Raw genomic sequence first — 19,103 nt, 5'->3', positions numbered from 1 at the left:
ATCAAGAATGCAGGGAGAAATATCAATAAGCTTGGATAAGCAGATGACGCCACCCTTATGGCAGAAAGCAAGGAGGAACTAAAGAGCCTCTTGATGAAAGTGAAAGAGGAGAGTGAAAAAGTTGACTTAAAGCTCAACATTCAAAAAACTAAGATCATGGCATCTGGTCCCATCACTTTATGGCAAATATATGGGGAAACAGTAGAAACAGCGGCAGACTTTATTTTCCTGGACTCCAAAATCACTGCAGATGGTGACTGCAGCCATGAAATTAAAAGAAGCTTGCTCCTTGGAAGTAAAGTTATGACCAACCTAGATAGCATATTGAAAAGCAGAGACATACTTTACCGACAAAGATCCATATAGTCAAAACTATGGTTTTTCCAGTAGTCACGTGTGGATGGGAGAGTTGGACCATAAGAAAGCTGAGCACTGAAGAACTGATGCTTTTGAACTGTGGTGTTGGAGAAAACTCTCGAGAGTCCCTTGGACTTCCAGATTAAACCAGTCAATTCTAAAAGAAATCAGTCCTGAATATTCATTGGAAGGACTGATTGTGAAGCTGAAACTTCAATACTTTGGCCACCAGATGCGAAGAACTGACTCACCGGAAAAGACCCTGACTTTTGGGAAAGTCTGAAGGCAGGAGGAAAAGGGAATGACAGAGGATGAAATGGCTGGATGGCATCACCCACTGGATGGACATAAATCTGAGCAAACTCTGGGAGTTGGTGATGGACAGGGAAGCCTGATGTGCTGCAGTCCATGGGGTCACAAAGAATCAGACATGACTGAGTGACTGAACTGAACAAACCCACCCCCCAGTTCAGGCTGCCCTGAGCCGTTCAACTTCTGGCCAGGCCTGAGGCTCATGGAGAGACTGTGACCAATGGAGATTCTGCGAGCGGATCCTCTAAGGCTCTGAGTCAGTAAGTCTGGGGTGAGGCCCTGGCCCCATTTTAACAGACCCCGGACAGGCCTCAGGTGACCCCTGGAGCCACACCAAGCAGAACCTACCCCCCACCCCACCGCCAGCCCGTCTGGAGCTCCCTGGGAAGAACAGAGCTTCAGCAAAGGCAAGTGTTTTGCAAACTGCTCCCTCTAGGGCCCAAGAGCACGTCTGAATCCTCCAGAAACAGTTGTACTTGCTAAATTAGCACCTAAACGCCTATGGGTGGAGTTGTGCTGAAAAATCCCATTATTAGGATTTAAAAGCATGTTTAATTTAAGAATACTTTGGAAGCAAAAATTCAAGCTTTCTCACAGCTCTGAAAAGGACTGAAACACTATGCTGCTAATTAGTGATTGTGACGGACCAGCTGTGGAGATGAAGATTTCGGGAACTCTTAGAGAGGCACAATTAGGACAACTCTCTAATGCCCTCGTGATAAAAGCGGGTGGTTTTCTGTAACAGCCTTTTTGATAGGACAATGTGCCAGAGTTTCTAATTTCTGGTAAAGTACAAGATGCCGAAAATAAGTATCTGAAGGAATATAATGAATTTTAATAAATCTTCTAAAAGTATGCAAATTCTAGACTTTTTGTTTCCCTAGAGCCCATTTTTGGTTATCCAGTAAGCTTCAGGTGACTAACTGCATCACCAGAGCTTCTAACCACAGCGATGCTACCACTGGGGGCCAGGTACTTCTTTCTGGTGGATGGTGAGGCGGGCACAGGCCTAGGCACATGGTTCCGTTCAGCTCTGATACGACACACGTCTGTGTGTCAGATGCTGTTGGCTCCTTTTCCAGATTCAAGACTAAGACACAGATCAACAGTTAACTGACTTGCCCAATGGCACAGTTTTTTTAGTGGCAGAGGCAGGGTTCAAACCTGGATCTACGTGCTCATACCACTAAGCTTCTCTGTGGCTTTTCTCAGGGTTGGGGGGGGCACTCCTCCTGTTTCCATGTGGCAGGACCCCCCATTAGTGGGACTCCACAGGCTTCTCTTCTCTCTGCTCCCTTAACTCATTCTTCCCAGGGGTGGGGGTGGCAATTGGATGGGGAGGGCCGACTCACCTCATGGGAGAAGGAACTGGGCGTACCCGTCCACTCTCTCCTGGTCTGGGGTCTCCACCCCCTCCTGCCACAAATCACATAGGGAAGCCTGTGGTGATCGAGTTCTGCATGCAGCTGGGTGGTGTGTATGTTTAATTCTGGGGACACTGCAAGAGTAAGCCATACTCTCAAGTTTTTACTAGCTATATTGCTGATTTTGGGTTCTCCATCTACCTGTTTATTTTTACCTCTCATTTCATTCCAAACTGGAGCAGCAAACAGGGCTGTCATTGTGAACCCCTCTCAATACCCAATCCTGAGCACGATTCCTGGCACACGGACTTTCTTGATACATGATAGCAGTAGACCTAGCTATCCCAGGCTGGGATCTGACAAGGATTTCCTCAGTTCTCACATAATCCTTTCAGGTTCATGACAAATGCCTGCATTCCTCTCTTTGACACTTTTTAAAAATCAGGTTTTAAAGGAATAGGTCAACTAATGTGTTCTCAGCCATCAACGGGTCCTCCTGACTCCTTGATGGAGATCCCCGGGGCAAAAGAGACAGACCGGGCACAGAAAGGCTCGGGGAACCAGTTTCATCAACAACCACTGAGAGATGGTTGCGTCTATTCCTCCATGCAATTCTCTTTCTTCCTCTAAGAAATAACACTGCATTTGCCAATATTCTGCCATTCAAAATGTTAAAGAAACTATGAGAACAAAGTCCTGAAGACTTACCAATTTTTCCGATGAGGTTATTTTGAAGATAGAGGATTTTTAAATCCCGGCACCACTTGTCAATATGCTCTAGTCTTTCTATTTCTTGCTGATGCAAGGAGAGTTCCTCCAGGGAAAAAATTACACAGTCATTGTGCTCGGCATTCCGTCTAATGAGATCTTCTGTGACTGAAAGAAAATGTGTTACATATTACATCTCCATCCCCATTAATATTAAGCTATTAATGCACTGGGTTTTCCTCGCAGTGAGATGTGAATTCTCCAGGCCCAAGTCATTTTTCTGAAGGAAAGAGATCAGAGAAGTGCTGCCTCCTGTTGGGAGTTTTTATGACACTAGTGTAACTTGGAAGAAAGAGGCGATGATCCATTTTGTCTTATGCTGGAATCTACGTACATTTCGCTGGATGGATGGAGACCAAGTTGATTGGTAATGACCATGAGGATTGGGATCCTGAGGTGGTATCACATCAAACTGGGTGAGACCCACTAAGTAATCCAAGACGGAGGCATGGCACGGCTGACAGGGCAGAAACAGGACAGCATCTCCATTCAATAGCCACAACCATCCCGTAAGGAAAGGTTCACTCACTCATTCATTCATTCACCTGGTATTTATTTAACCAGAGTGGAAGAGACAGAAGAGAAATAACCCTAGATTTTACAGGGCAATCTTATAAAGCAACCACCACTGGATCTGTTTCCAGGAGGAATGAAAGAAGCTGATCACAGAGGGAGGGGTTGCAAGAGCCCCACTCCCCCCTGACAAGAGTGATGCATAGCACTGGGCTGGCCTGATGCCACAGGCCAGGAACATATGATGATGGTGGTGCCAAGGGACTGGGGACAACACTTGTGTCCACGGTTGCAGCCAAGAACAGGATACGAATCCTCTTCACAGTTGGGTTGTAAAAACTTTGGGTTGGCCAAAAAGTTTGTTCAGCTTTTTCTGTAACATGGAAAACCCAAATGAACTTCCTGGCCAACCCAATATATAATAAAAACAAGGAGGCAATCACAATAGAGAATACTTGTACTTTCCAGTGCTATTAAAAAAAACTATGAATCCATTTGAACCCTTACATTTTAGGTGGAATGTGGAAATAATCACATCCATCCCACAGGATAATAAAGCTTCTCCTCTTGCCATTTACAGGGTGCCAAGAGTTGTCCTAAATGCTTCGTGTGTATGAACATGTGAGTAGGGACCATTGTTATTTACATTTGTTAGATGACGACTTGAGGCTCAGAGAGTTTAAGTAACTTGCCAGGGCCCAGCTATTATAGTAAGTGCTGGAGCCAAGTGATGGTGTGCTCTGAACCACCATGCTCCACTGCCCCAAGCGTGAGCAAAAAAGAGCCTCTCAAAAAGCCTCAAGCTTCCTGAACGTACAAGCTCCTCTAGTGGAGACAGAGCTCTCCAGGTGCCCCTCTTCTGCGTCACATCCTTACAGGTGAAGTCTGCCTTTTTTAAACAATGTGAAAACATGTACGAACTCCATCATTTGCGTGCAGTTAGCTGAACCCCCTGCTACATCCAGTGGTGAGAGGTGGGGTGCGTGTAATGACCGTTCTTTGGAAGAAAGACCAGGGCAATGCAGAGGCTGAGAGATTCGTTTCCCAGGTGGCACAGTGGTAAAGAACTCGTCTGCCAAACAGGAGACATAGGTCCGATCCTTGGGTTGGGAAGATCCCCTGGAGAAGGAAATGGCAACCCACTCCAGTATTCTTGCCTAGGAAATCCCATGGATAGAGGAGCCTGGTGGGGTATAGTCCACTGGGTTGCAAAGAGTTGGACATGACTGAGCGATTGAGCATGCAACAGCAGAGCTGGCTGCAAGCTAGGTCCTGGGAGGGGGCAGGCCAGAGAGGCAAGTAGGAGGCTAAAGGGGCAGCCTCCGCAGCCCTGCTCTCTGGGATCCCTACCGCGGGCTGCACTCTGCCATCTCTGGACACCACTGCTCTCATTAAACTGGCTTAAAAAGACTGCTCTAGTCAAGGAAAAGAAAGACAATACATGTTCTGAAAACCAAATTTTTAAGAGAAGGGAATTAAAACTACTCTTCCCACCTCCCACTACCAAAGTTGGTTCTAACAGCTGGAATCAGCTGGGGACAGCCAAGTTGAGGACACATCAAAGCTGCTGTGTAAAGTCAACCGTATTACCTGCCTCTGCAGTTGATGTCTAAGAATGCTCTTTACAAGGATGCAACGTGGGTTAAGGGGTTGGGATGACACTACCAATGTTACGTCAGCTAACTTGATGAAACATGGGAGTGACGCACTGTGATGATGCAGACAGACCCTTGATGACTAACGGTGTGTATGTGACTCAAATGACACAAATCCATGGGGCAGGAAGTGGACTTTGAGGCCTTGCGTCCACTAGACCTGGAGTCAATGGGCCAGGAGGATGAGCCCTTCCAGAGCCCGTGCCCTCCCCTGCAGACCACTGCCCCCGGGCGGAGCAAGGAAATCCTCTGCCTCCAAGTCCCACACTGGCTGCTTCTGCAGGCCACACCGTCGGGCACGCACTCCTTCACCCAGAGGTGTCCGAGGAGTGGCTGCTTTCTGGGGACATGGATGGCTTGGAAGTGTTGGCTGGAGTGTCTGCCCTCATATGTCAGCAGGAAGGACCAGGCTAGAGCCAGGGATGGCAAGAGGAGGGAGGTGTGGGCAAGGGAGCTGGCACAGAATCCAATGAGCTTGGGAAACATATACTGAATGTGGCGTTCTGGGTTGTTATGAAGGTATACTCGTCAAGGAAAGAAGATGCGTTTTATTTAGCAGTTTGATGTATAACTTGATACATGTGCCTCCACTTATATTCCTGCCCCAGTTCCCCAGTTGCCCTGGCTGAAGGCTTGGTTGGGTACCCAGCTTGAAGACAGCCTAACTCGAACCCTGCAAGAGCTGTCATCCAAGGATATGGTTAAGGTGAATGTGTGCAGGGCATTCTGATTGCATCTGGAGAAGCCTCGCCTGGTCTCCGGCCTGAGGCAGCTACACCAGCATCTGCACAGGCCACGTGCTGCCTCTTGGGAATATGAAAGGTGTCACAGGTTTCTCCTGCTCTACAGTTGTGCAGGCTTTTCTGATCTGTCCAACCCTGGAGACTTGCTGGTCCCTCCAACTGCTGACTGAGTTCCCACTGATGTCGAATGTCCTTCCTGTGTTCTCTTGCTGCCCGTGTCTTAAAAATCTAAGAGATCCTTTTCATTACGCTATTATGTGTGTTAAAGGGATCATTTGTGTGCAATTATCAAATCCTCCCTTTCAGAGGCATGTAGATATTAGGAAGGAATTATGTAGACCTCCTAATCATGAGAATTAAGAAGATAAAAATCACTCCTAGTTGAAAGCGGTGTGGAGGGGTGGAGGAGTTGGCATAAATAACAAATTGATACACACACACACACACACACACACACACACACACATGGGAGAGGGGGGGCTAAGGTTCATTCAGCATACTGAGTAGTTTTGCCCAACGGCAACACTTATACACAACTAGGATAGATTAAAAGAAAATGGAAAATCACAAAGGAAGGTAGAACTGTGAAGGTCTGGAGTTTCCCAGAGGCCCTTTTCTGAACTCCTCTACATTAAGCAAACCACTGTGCAGCATACTGTTTCAGAGTGCTCAGGAAATTGTTCCACAATACTGCCTCACCTGTAATGGCAAACATCAGTACAAAAACCAGGGTCCCCGAGAAGCAATGTGTCAGAGTATCTACCTGGTGCATGGAGATTATAGTGCTTCAGACTTTTAAAGGAGAAAACATTTTGCAGTTTTATGTACAGTTTAGACCAAACATTCTTTAACTCCAAGCAGTATTGTGTACCTTTAGAAAGCCCTACTCCAAATAACACAGCCCTGCATTTATGAATAAATCACTTGAGGCACTTAAAAAGGCTTTGGAAGCATTAATGCATCCCCATAAGACTATCTCAAGACAGATGGTAATACAATGCCTATTTCTGGGAGACAGTGAAGGACAGGGAAGCCTGGTGTGCTGCAGTCCGTGGGGTCACAAAGAGTCGGATACGACTTAGTGCCTGAACAACAATAATCATATGGTACAGGAGAACATGCCAAGGCACTTACTATATAAAACATATTGCTTTCATTTCCTTCTTGGGGAAAATTCAAACAGTAAAATACAAGACTCAGATAGACACCGGAGAAGGCAATGGCACCCCATTCCAGTACTTTTGCCTAGAAAATCCCATGGATGGAGGAGCCTGGTAGGCTGCAGTCCATGGGGTCGCTAGAGTCAGACACTACTGAGCGACTTCACTTTCACTTTTCACTTTCATGCATTGGAGAAGGAAATGGCAACCCACTCCAGTGTTCTTGCCTGGAGAATCCCAGGGACGGTGGAGCCTGGTGGGCTGCGGTCTATGGGGTTGCACAGAGTCGGACACGACTAAAGCGACTTAGCAGCAGCAACAGATAGACACGGAGAAGTATCTCACCTATAGAAGGCTGTAACCAATATCTGAATGAGCGGTTGATGAAGGATACTGACAGTTATAACCACAGATTCATACTCATCTCACTAAAAGAAAAAGGTTTAATGGAAACTCGTGCAGAGGCTTCTTTTCAATTCCTTAATATGACTGGGTTCTCGATACCTCGAGAGAGCATCCATGAAAAGACCCTACAGGGTGGGCAGGGCAGAGGGCAGGAGGAGAGGTTTTCAGGAATATCAGAGGTTGTCACGCTGTGTTTGCTATGACAGAGCTTTTCTAGAACAAGGTTCTAGAAGCTCACAAAGCCAACAATGCAGTGTTTGTCCTTCAGGCTTTGTATCATGTTTTGTAAACAACTCACCCTTTCTTGCCAGGGTACAGAAAAATCAGTAATGTATGCTTAAAGCAGATTCTGCAGAATTTTTAAACATCTTGAAAAACCAGCGGACACATACATGAAACAGAGATTTAACATAAATACATAGAAAGGGGTTGTTGCTGTTGTTTAATCCCTCAGTCGTGTCTCTTTGCAAATCCATGGACGTAGTGCAACAGGCTCCTCTGTCCATGGGATTTCCCAGGTCAGCATACTGGAGTGGGTTGCCATTTCCTTCTCCAGGGGATCTTCCTGACCCAGAGACTGAACCCACCTCCTGCATTAGCAGGTGGATTCTTAAATCACTCAGCCACCAGGGAAACCCAAATGACGGGGTCACAAATAGGTAAAGATTTCATCTTGTAGCATCTAAACTTTTTTCCTTTTCTTGTTTTCCATGGAAATTTTTAGAAACAGGATTTCTCAGTCACTTGCCCTGCCTCTTCTCACTGACTCAGGGTTATCTGATTGTTGGTGGTCACAGGGATCCCACCACACAGTTAGGGCACTGACAGTTACAAATACGGACAGACTATACAAGGCAAGGACAGAAGGATCCAGAAAGTACTGTGAGTTCAGAGGAGAGAGTGACCCATGCTACAGAGCGACAGAAGAAGGTCAAACAGGGCATTATGGAGGAGAAGCCTGGGCTGAATCCTGAAACGCAAGTAGACATTTGGCAAATGTACCAGTAAGGAAAGCACACCACAGGCCGTGACAGATGCCATGAGGCCCAGCTCCCCGCTTCCGGCCCGAAGATGACTTCCTGCTGCTGGGAGGGCAGCCCTCAGCTGCCCACCTTCTTTGAAGTCACCCCAGCTGCAGAGACATCTCAACCAAAATCATGCCCCTCCTCCCAGGAAAGCCTGAATGATATGGGGCTATAAAGGCCCAGCCCTCTCAACCCAACTTGGGAAAAACCAGAGGTCCAAGTTCAGAGCTCCTTTCACAAGCTCCAGGCTGGTTAGCTAACGCCTTTGTTAAGATGCATCCCAACCCGATTTCCCTCTCTGCTGGACCTGGCTTTCTTGTCCAATGACACCTCCTCATACACTTCCTGCACACTTGCCTCCACTGAGAAGTCTGACTCCTGGGGAACCCAGCCTGGAAGAGTGGACACCGCAGGTGGTACACAAGAGCAGCCGCTGCCTTGCACAGAGCACTCTGCGCCTGGTCCCCACTGACAGCAACCTCACATGGCGGAAGGTGCGAGCCAGTCCCTGGGTCCTCTTTCCTAAGGACCATCAGCCCAATACGAGGATTCTGTGCTCGTGACCTAATCACCTCCCAAAGGCCTCACCTCCTAATAACATCACCTTGAGGGTCAAGGTTTCAACTTATGAATTTTGGTGGGAAACAAACATGGATACTAGTGGAAGGGAACACACGGATAAGAGTGATGCAATCAGGCATTAGAGAAATACAGGGGAAATTGTAACTTAAAGGAAGATTGTGTTGGGGTGGCTACCACTGAAAACACAATTTACAAGGTAAGGCTGAGAGTCACAACCGAACATTAAAAGCTGATTGTAAACACCAGACTCCTATATTGGTAGCAAATAAAGAGGTTTTCTCCCTGAAAGTGAAGGACAGAGAGAGCTGAGAACCAGGCCAGGGACTAAATCACTAGAAAAGCAGAGCCTTCAGGTTCCAGACACGCTGGGGTCACAGGCACAGGATTTAGCCTCCAGCCTATGATAACTAAAAACCAAGACAAAATACAGGAAAATAATGTTGTTTTTTTAAACTTGTCATTGAGAAGTCGAAAGGAAAAAAAGTATTTTGAACAGAATATAATATGAAGAAAATAATCAGTATATCAAAATCTGTGGGGTACAGCTAAAACATAACTTCGAAGAGATTTATAGCACTAAATGCCTATAGCAAGAAAGAAAAGAGGTCCCAAATATCCGCTTCCTCTTTGAGAAACAGATCCCAAGATGACAAAGATGCTGGAATGAGCACACGAGAACCTTCAAGCAGCTGTGTTGGTTTCCTACAGTGGCAGTAACACATTACCACAAACTTAGCTGTTGACAGTTCCGCAGGCCAGAAGTCAGATATGGGTCTCGCCTACCTGATATTGGGGTGTCAGGGGGATTACATTCCTTTCTGGAGGTTCCAGGGGAGGACCCGTTTTCTTATTTGAGTTGCTGGCAGAATTTGGTTCCTTACAGTAATAGGACTGAGTTCCTCATTTTATTGCTGATTCTCAGCTGAAAGCCCCCCAGATTATAGCAACTTCAGCAGCTCAGAAGTTTCTGCCTCCCCAGCTCAAGAAGTTTGCTTGAATTCTATCTCCCTTTACCTCAGCAGGAAAGTTCCTCTAGACAGAAAACTGGGGTAACAGTGGGGCACAACTTTTGCATTTCCCTTCTCGCAAGGGGCACAGTTATGTCCTGAAAACAGCTACCTTATTCATTTTGCCCAATTTCACAGTTCTTTACAGAGGAAGGTTAACTCCAATACCACTTACTCTATCAGCGCTGCAGAAAGAAGCCCTAAAATGCCTCCTATTTATGACTAAGCACTTTAACCAAGCTTTTCCAATGGCCTGTCTCAAGAGGGCTTCTGTGGTACTTATTTCAGACTCTTACAGGGAGGATTAAGCATCCTATGCAGGTAAAGCATTCAGCAGGCTTATGGAACACTCTCCAAGGAAGACTGGATAAAGACAAATTATGCACAAGTTTAAATCATCAATGTTCAAGTGCGCTGTCTGAGCAATTTCACTGTGACCACTCATATAAACTTAAATGAATATAATAGTCAAACTATTTTAATTTTCTTAAGGCAGAGAACATGTGCCAAACCATTCCTCTTTCAGTTACATTAATGAATAATTACAGAAAGGAAATAACTGTTCCAGCCGTAAAGCATTATATTGTCAAATAAATTAAGTTAAAAACAAAGTTAAGCAAATCAGCACAGTCTTTAGTACACAGTTCAGTCTGAAAATTAGGTCTTCCATAAAAAATAAGGGCTTCTCTGATAGCTCAATTGGTAAAGAACCCACCTGCAATACAGGAGACCCCAGTTTGATTCCTGGGTCGGGAAGATCTGCAGGAGAAAGGATAGGCTACCCACTCCAGTATTCTTGGGCTTCCCTTATGGCTTAGCTGGTAAAGAATCTGCCTGCAATGTGGGAGACCTGGGTTTGATCCCTGGGTTGGTAAGATCTCCTGGAGAAGGGAAAGGCTACCCATTCCAGAATTCTGGCCTGGAGAATTCCATGGACTGTATAGTCCATGGGGTCACAAAGAGTTGGACATGACTAAGGGATTTTCACTCACTCCATAAAAAATAAAACAAACTAAAAATCCTCTATTTATCCATAATTGTTTTTTCTTATTTCTGAAACTTTGTTTTATGTGCTTAGTATGTAAAGCCAAAGAATTGATGCTTTTGAACTGTGGTGTTGGAGAAGACTTGAGAGTCCCTTGGACTGCAAGGAGATCTGACCAGTCCATCCTACAGAAAATCAGTCCTGAATATTCATTGGAAGGACTGATGTTGAAGCTGAAACTCCAATACTTTGGCCACCTGATGCAAAGAACTGACTCATTTGAAAAGATCCTGATGCTGGGAAGGATTGAAGGTGAGAGGAGAAGGGGATGACAGAGGATGAGATGGTTGGATGACATCACCAACTCAGTGGACATGAGTTTAAGTAAATTCTGGGAGTTGGTGACGGATAAGGGAGGCCTGGCATGCTGCAGTCCATGGAGTCGAAAAGAGTCAGACACAACTGAGCAACTGAACTGAATTGACTGATGTAAATCTATGCAATTTCTTTAAAGGATGCTTTTCTTGGAAGCATCCTTTCATCAAAAAGCTTTTTCTGGTGTAGCTAAAATGTTTATAAAAAGCATTTCTCAATTATTCATAGGTGTGTGATGAACTAGCCATATGATATCAACAACATATCTCAGCTTGAAATTGGGACTTCCCTGGTAGTCCAGTGCTTAAGACTCTGAACTTCCAATGCAGGCGGCTTGGGTTCAATCCCTGATTGGGAAACTAAGATTCTACATGCTGCTGCTGCTGCTAAGTTGCTTCAGTCGTGTCCAACTCTGTGCGACCCCATAGACAGCAGCCCACAAGGCTCCCCCGTCCCTGGGATTCTACAGGTAAGAACACTAGAATGGGTTGCCATTTCCTTCTCCAATGCATGAAAGGGAAAAGTGAAAGTGAAGTCGCTCAGTCGTGTCCGACTCTTTGTGACCCCATGGACTGCAGCCCACCAGGCTCCTCCATCCATGGGATTTTCCAGGCAAGAGTACTGGAGTGGGGTGCCACTGCCTTCTCTGCCTACATGCTTCTGCTGCTGCTGCTGCTGCCAAGTCGATTCAGTCGTGTCCGACTCTGTGCGACCCCATAGATGGCAGCCCACCAGGCTCCCCCGTCCCTGGGATTCTCCAGGCAAGAACACTGGAGTGGGTTGCCATTTCCTTCTCTAATGCATGAAAGTGAAAAGTGAAAGTGAAGTCGCTCAGTCGTGTCCGACTCTTAGCGACCCCATGGACTTCAGCCCACCAGGCTCCTCTGTCCACAGGATTTTCCAGGCAAGAGTACTGGACATGCTGCTAGGTGTGGTCAAAAAAAAAAAAATAGAGAGAGCTTGAAATTAATGGTAAACAACACTGTCCACCAAATGAATTAAGACTTAAAAGTAGGAAACGCGATTTAAAGGATTTGTTATAAGCAGCTGATGAAGTCTACAATATAACAGGCAATGCATTAGGAGGATGATTCTAACTGGAGTTTCCTATTTAAGGTGAACTGAGAGGAATTAATATAAAATTGATTTTTCCTCTACGTGCCTTTAAGAAAATGTGGACACTATGAAAAGCCACTGAGCTGGACCTCAAATTGAATGCTAACTTATCACATAACAAGTATAAAGTTTGAGACCAGATGCTTAAACCTTCTGCATAACGGAGTCCATCTATATAGTTTTAAAGATGGTGTGAACTAGAGACCACTGAGCATCCTTCCAGTAATAACATCCTACGGCTTTGAGGGTACTTAACTTCCCCTGGCAAATGCATACACAGATCACATCTCAAGAGACTAGCCACCCTAATTTGATAGTCACAGTAGTATCAATACAAAATGAATTCAATATTAATTTTAAGAAAGGAGTTCTTTTTTCTCTAAATCATAATCTGCAGTGAGAGGTCAGTGCAGAGAGGCACTAATTATTTCATTTTCCCCCACTCACTGCTCCCAGGCTTGATCTTGCTCTCTCTGGGCAGACATCAACACTAAAAGTAGTTTCTTTGACTTTCAACATGAGAGCTCACACCACGGCCTCTCTTTTCCTCACCAGACCTTCCCTTATTCTCAGGAGACAGTGTAGACACAGATTAAAGAAAGCCAGCTCTGTTCAGGTTCACATCCCAGATACATTGCTGACTGTGTGACAATCGGCAGGTTGCTTAACCTCTCTGTTCTTCAGATTCCTCAACTGCAAAATGGAGGTAGCGTCTGTCTCACAAGATTTTTGTGAGAACTCAAGGAGTTGACACAGAGATGCCACTCAGAACATTGCCCTAGAAGGCAGCAAGAACATGACGATCATAAGCCCTTATTACCATCTTCTCTCGGAAGCTCAAGTTTTTTCTTCTGATGTAGAGAGTTCAGAACTGTGGAAAGAGCAGTAAAAGCCAAGGAGCTTGTATCTTAGTTTTTTATTCCATCGTGACTGATATTTTAAAATAAGCGTTGGCTTTCTTCCTCAAAGGGAGAAGCTCCAAAAGGGCTGGCCCTCCTCTTTTGCTCACCACTGCACCTGCAGCATCTGACATGAGGTGTATCAGTGTTAGTTGCTCAGTCACGTCTGACTCTTTGTGACCCCGTGAACTGCAGCCCGCCAGGCTCCTGTGTCCATGGAATTCTCCTGGCAAGGATACAGGAGTGGGTTGCCATTTCCTTACTCCAGGGAATCTTCCTGATCCAGGGATCAAACCCAGGTCTCCCACATTGCAGGCAGGTTTTTTTTTACCGTCTGAGCCACAGGGTAGGAACTCCAGTATGAGTCTGATATGTTAATGATTTAACAAATGAAAGTGGACAGGATTCAAAGGCAGAGGGCAAAGGATAATCCACGGAAAAGTAAAAAATATTGATAAGCAAAAAAGAAAACAATGGGATGAGGATAAGGAGAGGGAGAAGAAATAACACTCTCAAGATTTGGGACAGTGTAAACATTTAAAATCACCATCCCCTTTCCACCACCAGACTGTCAGCTCTTCCAGGGAAAATACCCCACCATCTACCACAGTCTCTTGATTTAGAAGTATTCACTATGACACTTCTACAACAAGTGATAAATTCAGGGTAACTGTATAAAAGTGCAATTTGGAAAGGTCAAAGATAGTGTCGGTATTGGAATAGTTCAGCCTGAAATAATTGGTACAATCTAAAATATATATAAGTAACTGCTAATTCTGCCACTTCACAGTGTCTTGGTATATTCATAATCATATTTACAACACTGACTGTAAACAGATGCTATTACTGCCTTCATTTTGGAGGTGAGGAAGTCTCACAGCTGGTGGCAGGAAGGTGCACGAGGTAAGGCCATGGGGTCGGGTCCCTCAACCACGAGGCTACACTGCTCCCAGTGGGGCTCAGAGACAGCGACTAGCCCACGCTGCAGGCAAGGGAACGCGCGGGCTCGAACCGGGCGTGTCTGACGCCAAGACGCTTAGACTTTCCACGAGCCCTTCCATCAAGTGCCATGCCTTTCTCCCCCAGCCCCACGCCTGCCCCACTTTACAGATCGGGAACCTGGGTCTCGCCGGGGCCAAGCAGCCCAGCCAGTCGGCGCAGGGCCTGCCCCAGCCGGGTCTGCAGAAGGCCAAGGGCCGGAGGGGTTAGGATCCGCGGGCAGAAGGGGCGTCGAGAGTCCCGAGAGGCCCGGGACGATGCCTAGAATGGGGACGATCGAGAGCGGAAGATTGGAGGGGGCGCTTACTCCGTCCCATGTCGCCCCTCGAGGGTCTCGGGCCCGGGAAGCTCCACCAGGACCCGCCAGGACTCCCCAGTCGCCTCGCAGTCTCTCCTCCGCGCGTCCGCACCTGGGAACCATGGCAACGGGGACTCTACGGAGGCCGCGCGGGGCCAGGCGGGGCCGCGTTTCCCGACTCTGGAGGGGCTGGGAGGAGAGTCTGCCCCAGAGAAGATCCGGGTGTCCCATAACCCAGACCTAGTCCTCCTCCACGGCCCCATCCTCCATCTCGGTAAACTGCTTCCCTGACCACAGATCAGCTGGCCAAACTAAACACAGAACCACAGGACACTCTGTTTCCTGAGGGGAGCTGCCTCCTGAGTCCCCTTAGCCTGTCCTTTGCTCTTTTCTCTTTGTATTTGATTTAAGGCCTTCCACACTGGAATCTGGAATCAAGATTGCCGGGAGAAATATCAGTAACCTCAGATATGCAGATGACACTACCTTATGGCAGAAAGTGAAGAGGAACTAAAAAGCCTCTTGAAGGTGAAAGAGAGTGAAAAAGTTGGCTTAAAACTCAACATTTAGAAAACTAAGATCATGGCATCTGGTCCCATCACTTCATGGGAAATAGATGGGGAAACAGTGGAAACAGTGTCAGACTTTATTTTTGGGGGGCTCCAAAATCACTGCAGATGGTGATTGCAGCCATGAAATTAAAAGACGCTTGCTCCTTGGAAGGAAAGTTATGACCAACCCAGATAGCATATTCAAAAGCAGAGACATTACTTTGCCAACAAAGGTCCGTCTAGTCAAGGCTATGGTTTTTCCAGTGGTCATGTATGGATGTGAGAGTTGGACTGTGAAGAAAGCTGAGTGCCGAAGAATTGATACTTTTGAACTGTGGTGTTGGAAAAGACTCTTTAGAGTCCCTTGGACTGCAAGGAGACCCAACCAGTCCATTCTGAAGGAGATCAGCCCTGGCATTTCTTTGGAAGGAATGATGCTAAAGCTGCTTTGGCCACCTCATGCGAAGAGTTGACTCATTGGAAAAGACCCTGATGCTGGGAGGGATTGGGGGCAGGAGGAGAAGGGGACGACAGAGGATGAGATGGCTAGATGGCATCACTGACTCGATGGACGTGAGTCTGAATGAAGTCCGGGAGTTGGTGATGGACAGGGAGGCCTGGCGTGCTGCGATTCATGGTGTTGCAAAGAGTCGGACACGACTGAGCGACTGAACTGAACTGAACTGACACTGGAATCGGCCCACACTCCCGTTTCCCAGAGGTGTGACCTTAAACTTTCTTAACCTTAATTTCCACCTGTTCGATGAGTACTGATAATAACCTCCAAGGATCATTGTGAAGCTTTAATGAAATAATTCAAGTGAATGAAAGACACTTAAAAAAAAAAAAAAAACAACTGACTCAGTATTTAGGGGATCAAGCAGGCTACCCAGGAAAGGTGCCCCATTCTCTGAAATAACTTCTTCATCTTGAGACATTTTTACAGAAATCTAGGGTAAGAAATCCTTCTTATAAGAGGAAGGTCTTAGACTGACATTCTGGTGGAATAGAGAAGAGATGTGGGTGATAAAATGGGGAAACCAGGAATATTTACTTCATAATTTGTTATGGGCCAGGCTGGGGTGGTTATTCTGTGTCCTTTCTCCACCCAGCATCACAAGACACTGTGTTTCTTAGAATCAGAGGACCCATGGGTCATGCAGGACAGGTGTACAGTGTGCTCTGATTGTTACAGTCCACTGATAGGAAGGGAAATTGGGAAATAAATCACAGTGTGACAGCTCCAAGTGAAGTCAAGTTCATTTCATTCCAACTGAACGTGGTAGTTTAAAAAGCCTTGGTGTGTGTCTGCTTATGCAAACCATTATTCAAAATAGACTTGTTTCTTTGGCTCTTGGAAATGTAGCAAGATGAGCGGGACTTCCTGAGAAAACTGCTGCAACATATTCTATATTTAAGTGGAAATAAATTTTAAAGAGAGTTTTAAAAAATTCTGGTAACAGCAAAACAGGCCTCCTACTTCTTTTGTGCTGGCTAAATTCCAAGGACACTGACCTAGAAAGTTATTGGGTTCTTATTATATAATTCAGTATTTTTATGATGTGTAACAAATACTTTGGTTACAGCTCCATTGCATTAATTAACTTTGCATTAATTTTCCTTCTGAAGAATTTCCTCATTGCAGCTTTATAACAAGTAAACCAATCATCCATGCTTACCAGCACTTAAAGTTTCATGTTCTTCCTTTCTTTCTTCTTTAATCCAGAATTTCCCAGTGGTGGATGGAAAGGTTTAAACATGCATGGATAGAAATTGGGTTTTCCCAATGGCTCAGCAGGTAAAGAATCTGCCTGCAATGCAGGAGACAAAGGAGACGCAGGTTCTTTCTCTGAATCAGGAAGATCCCCTGGAGGAGGAAATGGCAACCCACTCCAGTATTCTCACCTAAAAATTCCCCTGGACAGAGGATCCTGGAGATCTACAGTCCATGGGGTCACAAAGAGTTGGACATGACTCAGCAATAAAGCATACATGGATGGGTAGAAATTAGTCTACATTCCTCCCATTGAAAGGCAGTGTCACTGTCCCTCACCTTGAATCTGGACATGCTTCTGCCCACTTGAACCAGTCGGGTACAGAGAAAGAGGTGCTGTGTGATTTGCAGAATTAGTTCATAAAAGTCCATGAAGCTTCCACTTTGCCAAACACTGACTTATGGAGTCCTGAGCTTTCCCATAAGAAGTCTGACTACCCCAAGGCCGCCATGCTTGAGAAGCCAAGAATAGGTACCTCTGCCCGCCAAGCCCCAGCCTTCCAGCTCTCCCTGTTCACATGGCAGATATTGAGTGATGCTGTCTCGGACCTTATCCATCTCTAACTGTAACTAAGTGGCTGATCTCTATCAATGCCACATGGTACAGGAGAATCATCCAGCTGATCCCTACATCAATTCTTCACCCACAAAATCATGAGATAACTTTGAGAGTAATTTTCATACAGCAGGAGACAACTGAAATGGTGGTCACGACTGCTGTGGGACATGCACAAGTCTCTTCCCTTGTACTCTATTGGTCAAAGTGGGGGGAAACACACCTAGATTCAAAGGGTGGACAGGTCCTTTCCACTGCATGTTTTTGGAATGGTTTAATGGTGTCCAAATAAATGAAGTTCGTTATTTGCAATTACTTGATTGGAATATGTTTGATTGATCTGTGCAGAATTCTGTAGAAGGAGATGCCTCATTTAGGCAGGAATCTGGACTCAGTGGTTTCTCAACATCCTTTTGAGCAGCTTCAGTCCTCTGAGGCTTTTTTCTCATTAAAGCAGGTGTCAGTGTCCTTGAGCACTAATCTCATACAAACTGAGACCATTCAATAGGTTGTCTGTGTTGCTCATATGCTCAGTCATGTCTGACTCTTCGCAACGCTATGGACTGTAGCCGCCCAGGCTCCTCTGTCCATGGGATTTCCCAAGCAAGAATACTGAAGTGGGTTGCCATTTCCTTTTCCAGGAGATTTTCCTGACCCAGGGACTGAACCTGTGTCTCTTCATCTCCTGCATTGCAGGCGAATTCTTTACCACTGAGCCATCGGGGAAGCCTGGGCAAAAAAACAGCATTTGATTCTGTTTGCTCTTAGAGGCCCAGCCCATGGGAAACTCCCAGAAGTAGGGTTCGAAACACCACAGAGCTCAAGTCTCCCCCTGACTCCAAGACTATGTGCCGTCCATTCTTTTTGTGCCCAGATCAGCCCACCTTCCTTGGCCCCATTAGGTGGTCTCCAGAGTCTAAAATTCCACACCTGTGAGTTCTCTTTCTGCTTAACTAGACCAATAATTAATTCTCACCTGAAAAGGAAAGCAGTATAAAACATTGATGTGTGCTTTAAAGCCCGTTAATTAAACTGAAATCCTTCACTGTCAGAGCAGATGAGTATACAGCTGTTTGGGTAATCCTTCTATTACATCCTACAGCACCCATGGGAAAGGGTTCAGACTCAGCTAGTCATTGCCATGAAGAGCACAGTCTTACTAGTGGCAGGTCACAAGTGAGCTCAGGGTCTGAAAGATAGAATAAAATATTTTCTTCATTTCCCATGAGGCCAGCCCCTCTTGGATGGTCATCGGCATGCCCTCTCCCTTTCTGATCTCCTGAAATGTTTCCTTACTTGCCCCCAGCCCAATCTTTCCCCACGGCCTCCCAGCTCCATCCTGCAGTGCCCCATGGACATTAGTTGTTTCTGGACCCTCTCCAGCCTCAGTGGGAGGAGATTAAGTCTTCCAGATTCTTCTGAGTAAAGCATCTCTAACACAGAGTAGAATCTTGCTCCCAACTGTCACTTATAACCTTATGTTTGAAGTGGACATTTGTTTTGTCTCCATATTTATTCCTCTGGATCTTGTTGGAGGGTAATTTAAGGTGCCAGCTTCCTGATATAGAAGCCAGAGTTACCCACACTACCCTTTTGTTCTATTGCCAGGGTCAGTTTTCATTACTGTTAACAAAGAACCCTAACTGATACAACTTTGAT

General features: G+C 45.9%; 1 protein-coding gene across 2 annotated transcripts in view; it reads right to left on the bottom strand.

Moving 5' to 3' along the window:
• Nucleotides 1–14,701, bottom strand: part of LRRC6 (leucine rich repeat containing 6) — a 71,005-nt gene extending 56,304 nt beyond the window's left edge. For both annotated transcript variants that reach the window (XM_027560816.1, XM_027560817.1), the window contains exons 1-2: nucleotides 14,573–14,701; nucleotides 2,742–2,909 (exon numbers count right to left, since the gene is read on the bottom strand). In XM_027560816.1, coding sequence (XP_027416617.1) covers nucleotides 2,742–2,909; nucleotides 14,573–14,582 — 178 coding nt within the window. In that variant the 5' untranslated portion in view covers nucleotides 14,583–14,701. The remainder of the gene's footprint in view (nucleotides 1–2,741; nucleotides 2,910–14,572) is intronic.
• Nucleotides 14,702–19,103: the final 4,402 nt, after the last annotated feature.

Source organism: Bos indicus x Bos taurus, chromosome 14 (genome assembly GCF_003369695.1).
Source record: "Bos indicus x Bos taurus breed Angus x Brahman F1 hybrid chromosome 14, Bos_hybrid_MaternalHap_v2.0, whole genome shotgun sequence".
Taxonomy (NCBI): domain Eukaryota; kingdom Metazoa; phylum Chordata; class Mammalia; order Artiodactyla; family Bovidae; genus Bos; species Bos indicus x Bos taurus.
The sequence above is the reverse complement of the archived record's forward strand: the minus strand, read 5'-3'. Positions and strand labels throughout refer to the sequence as shown.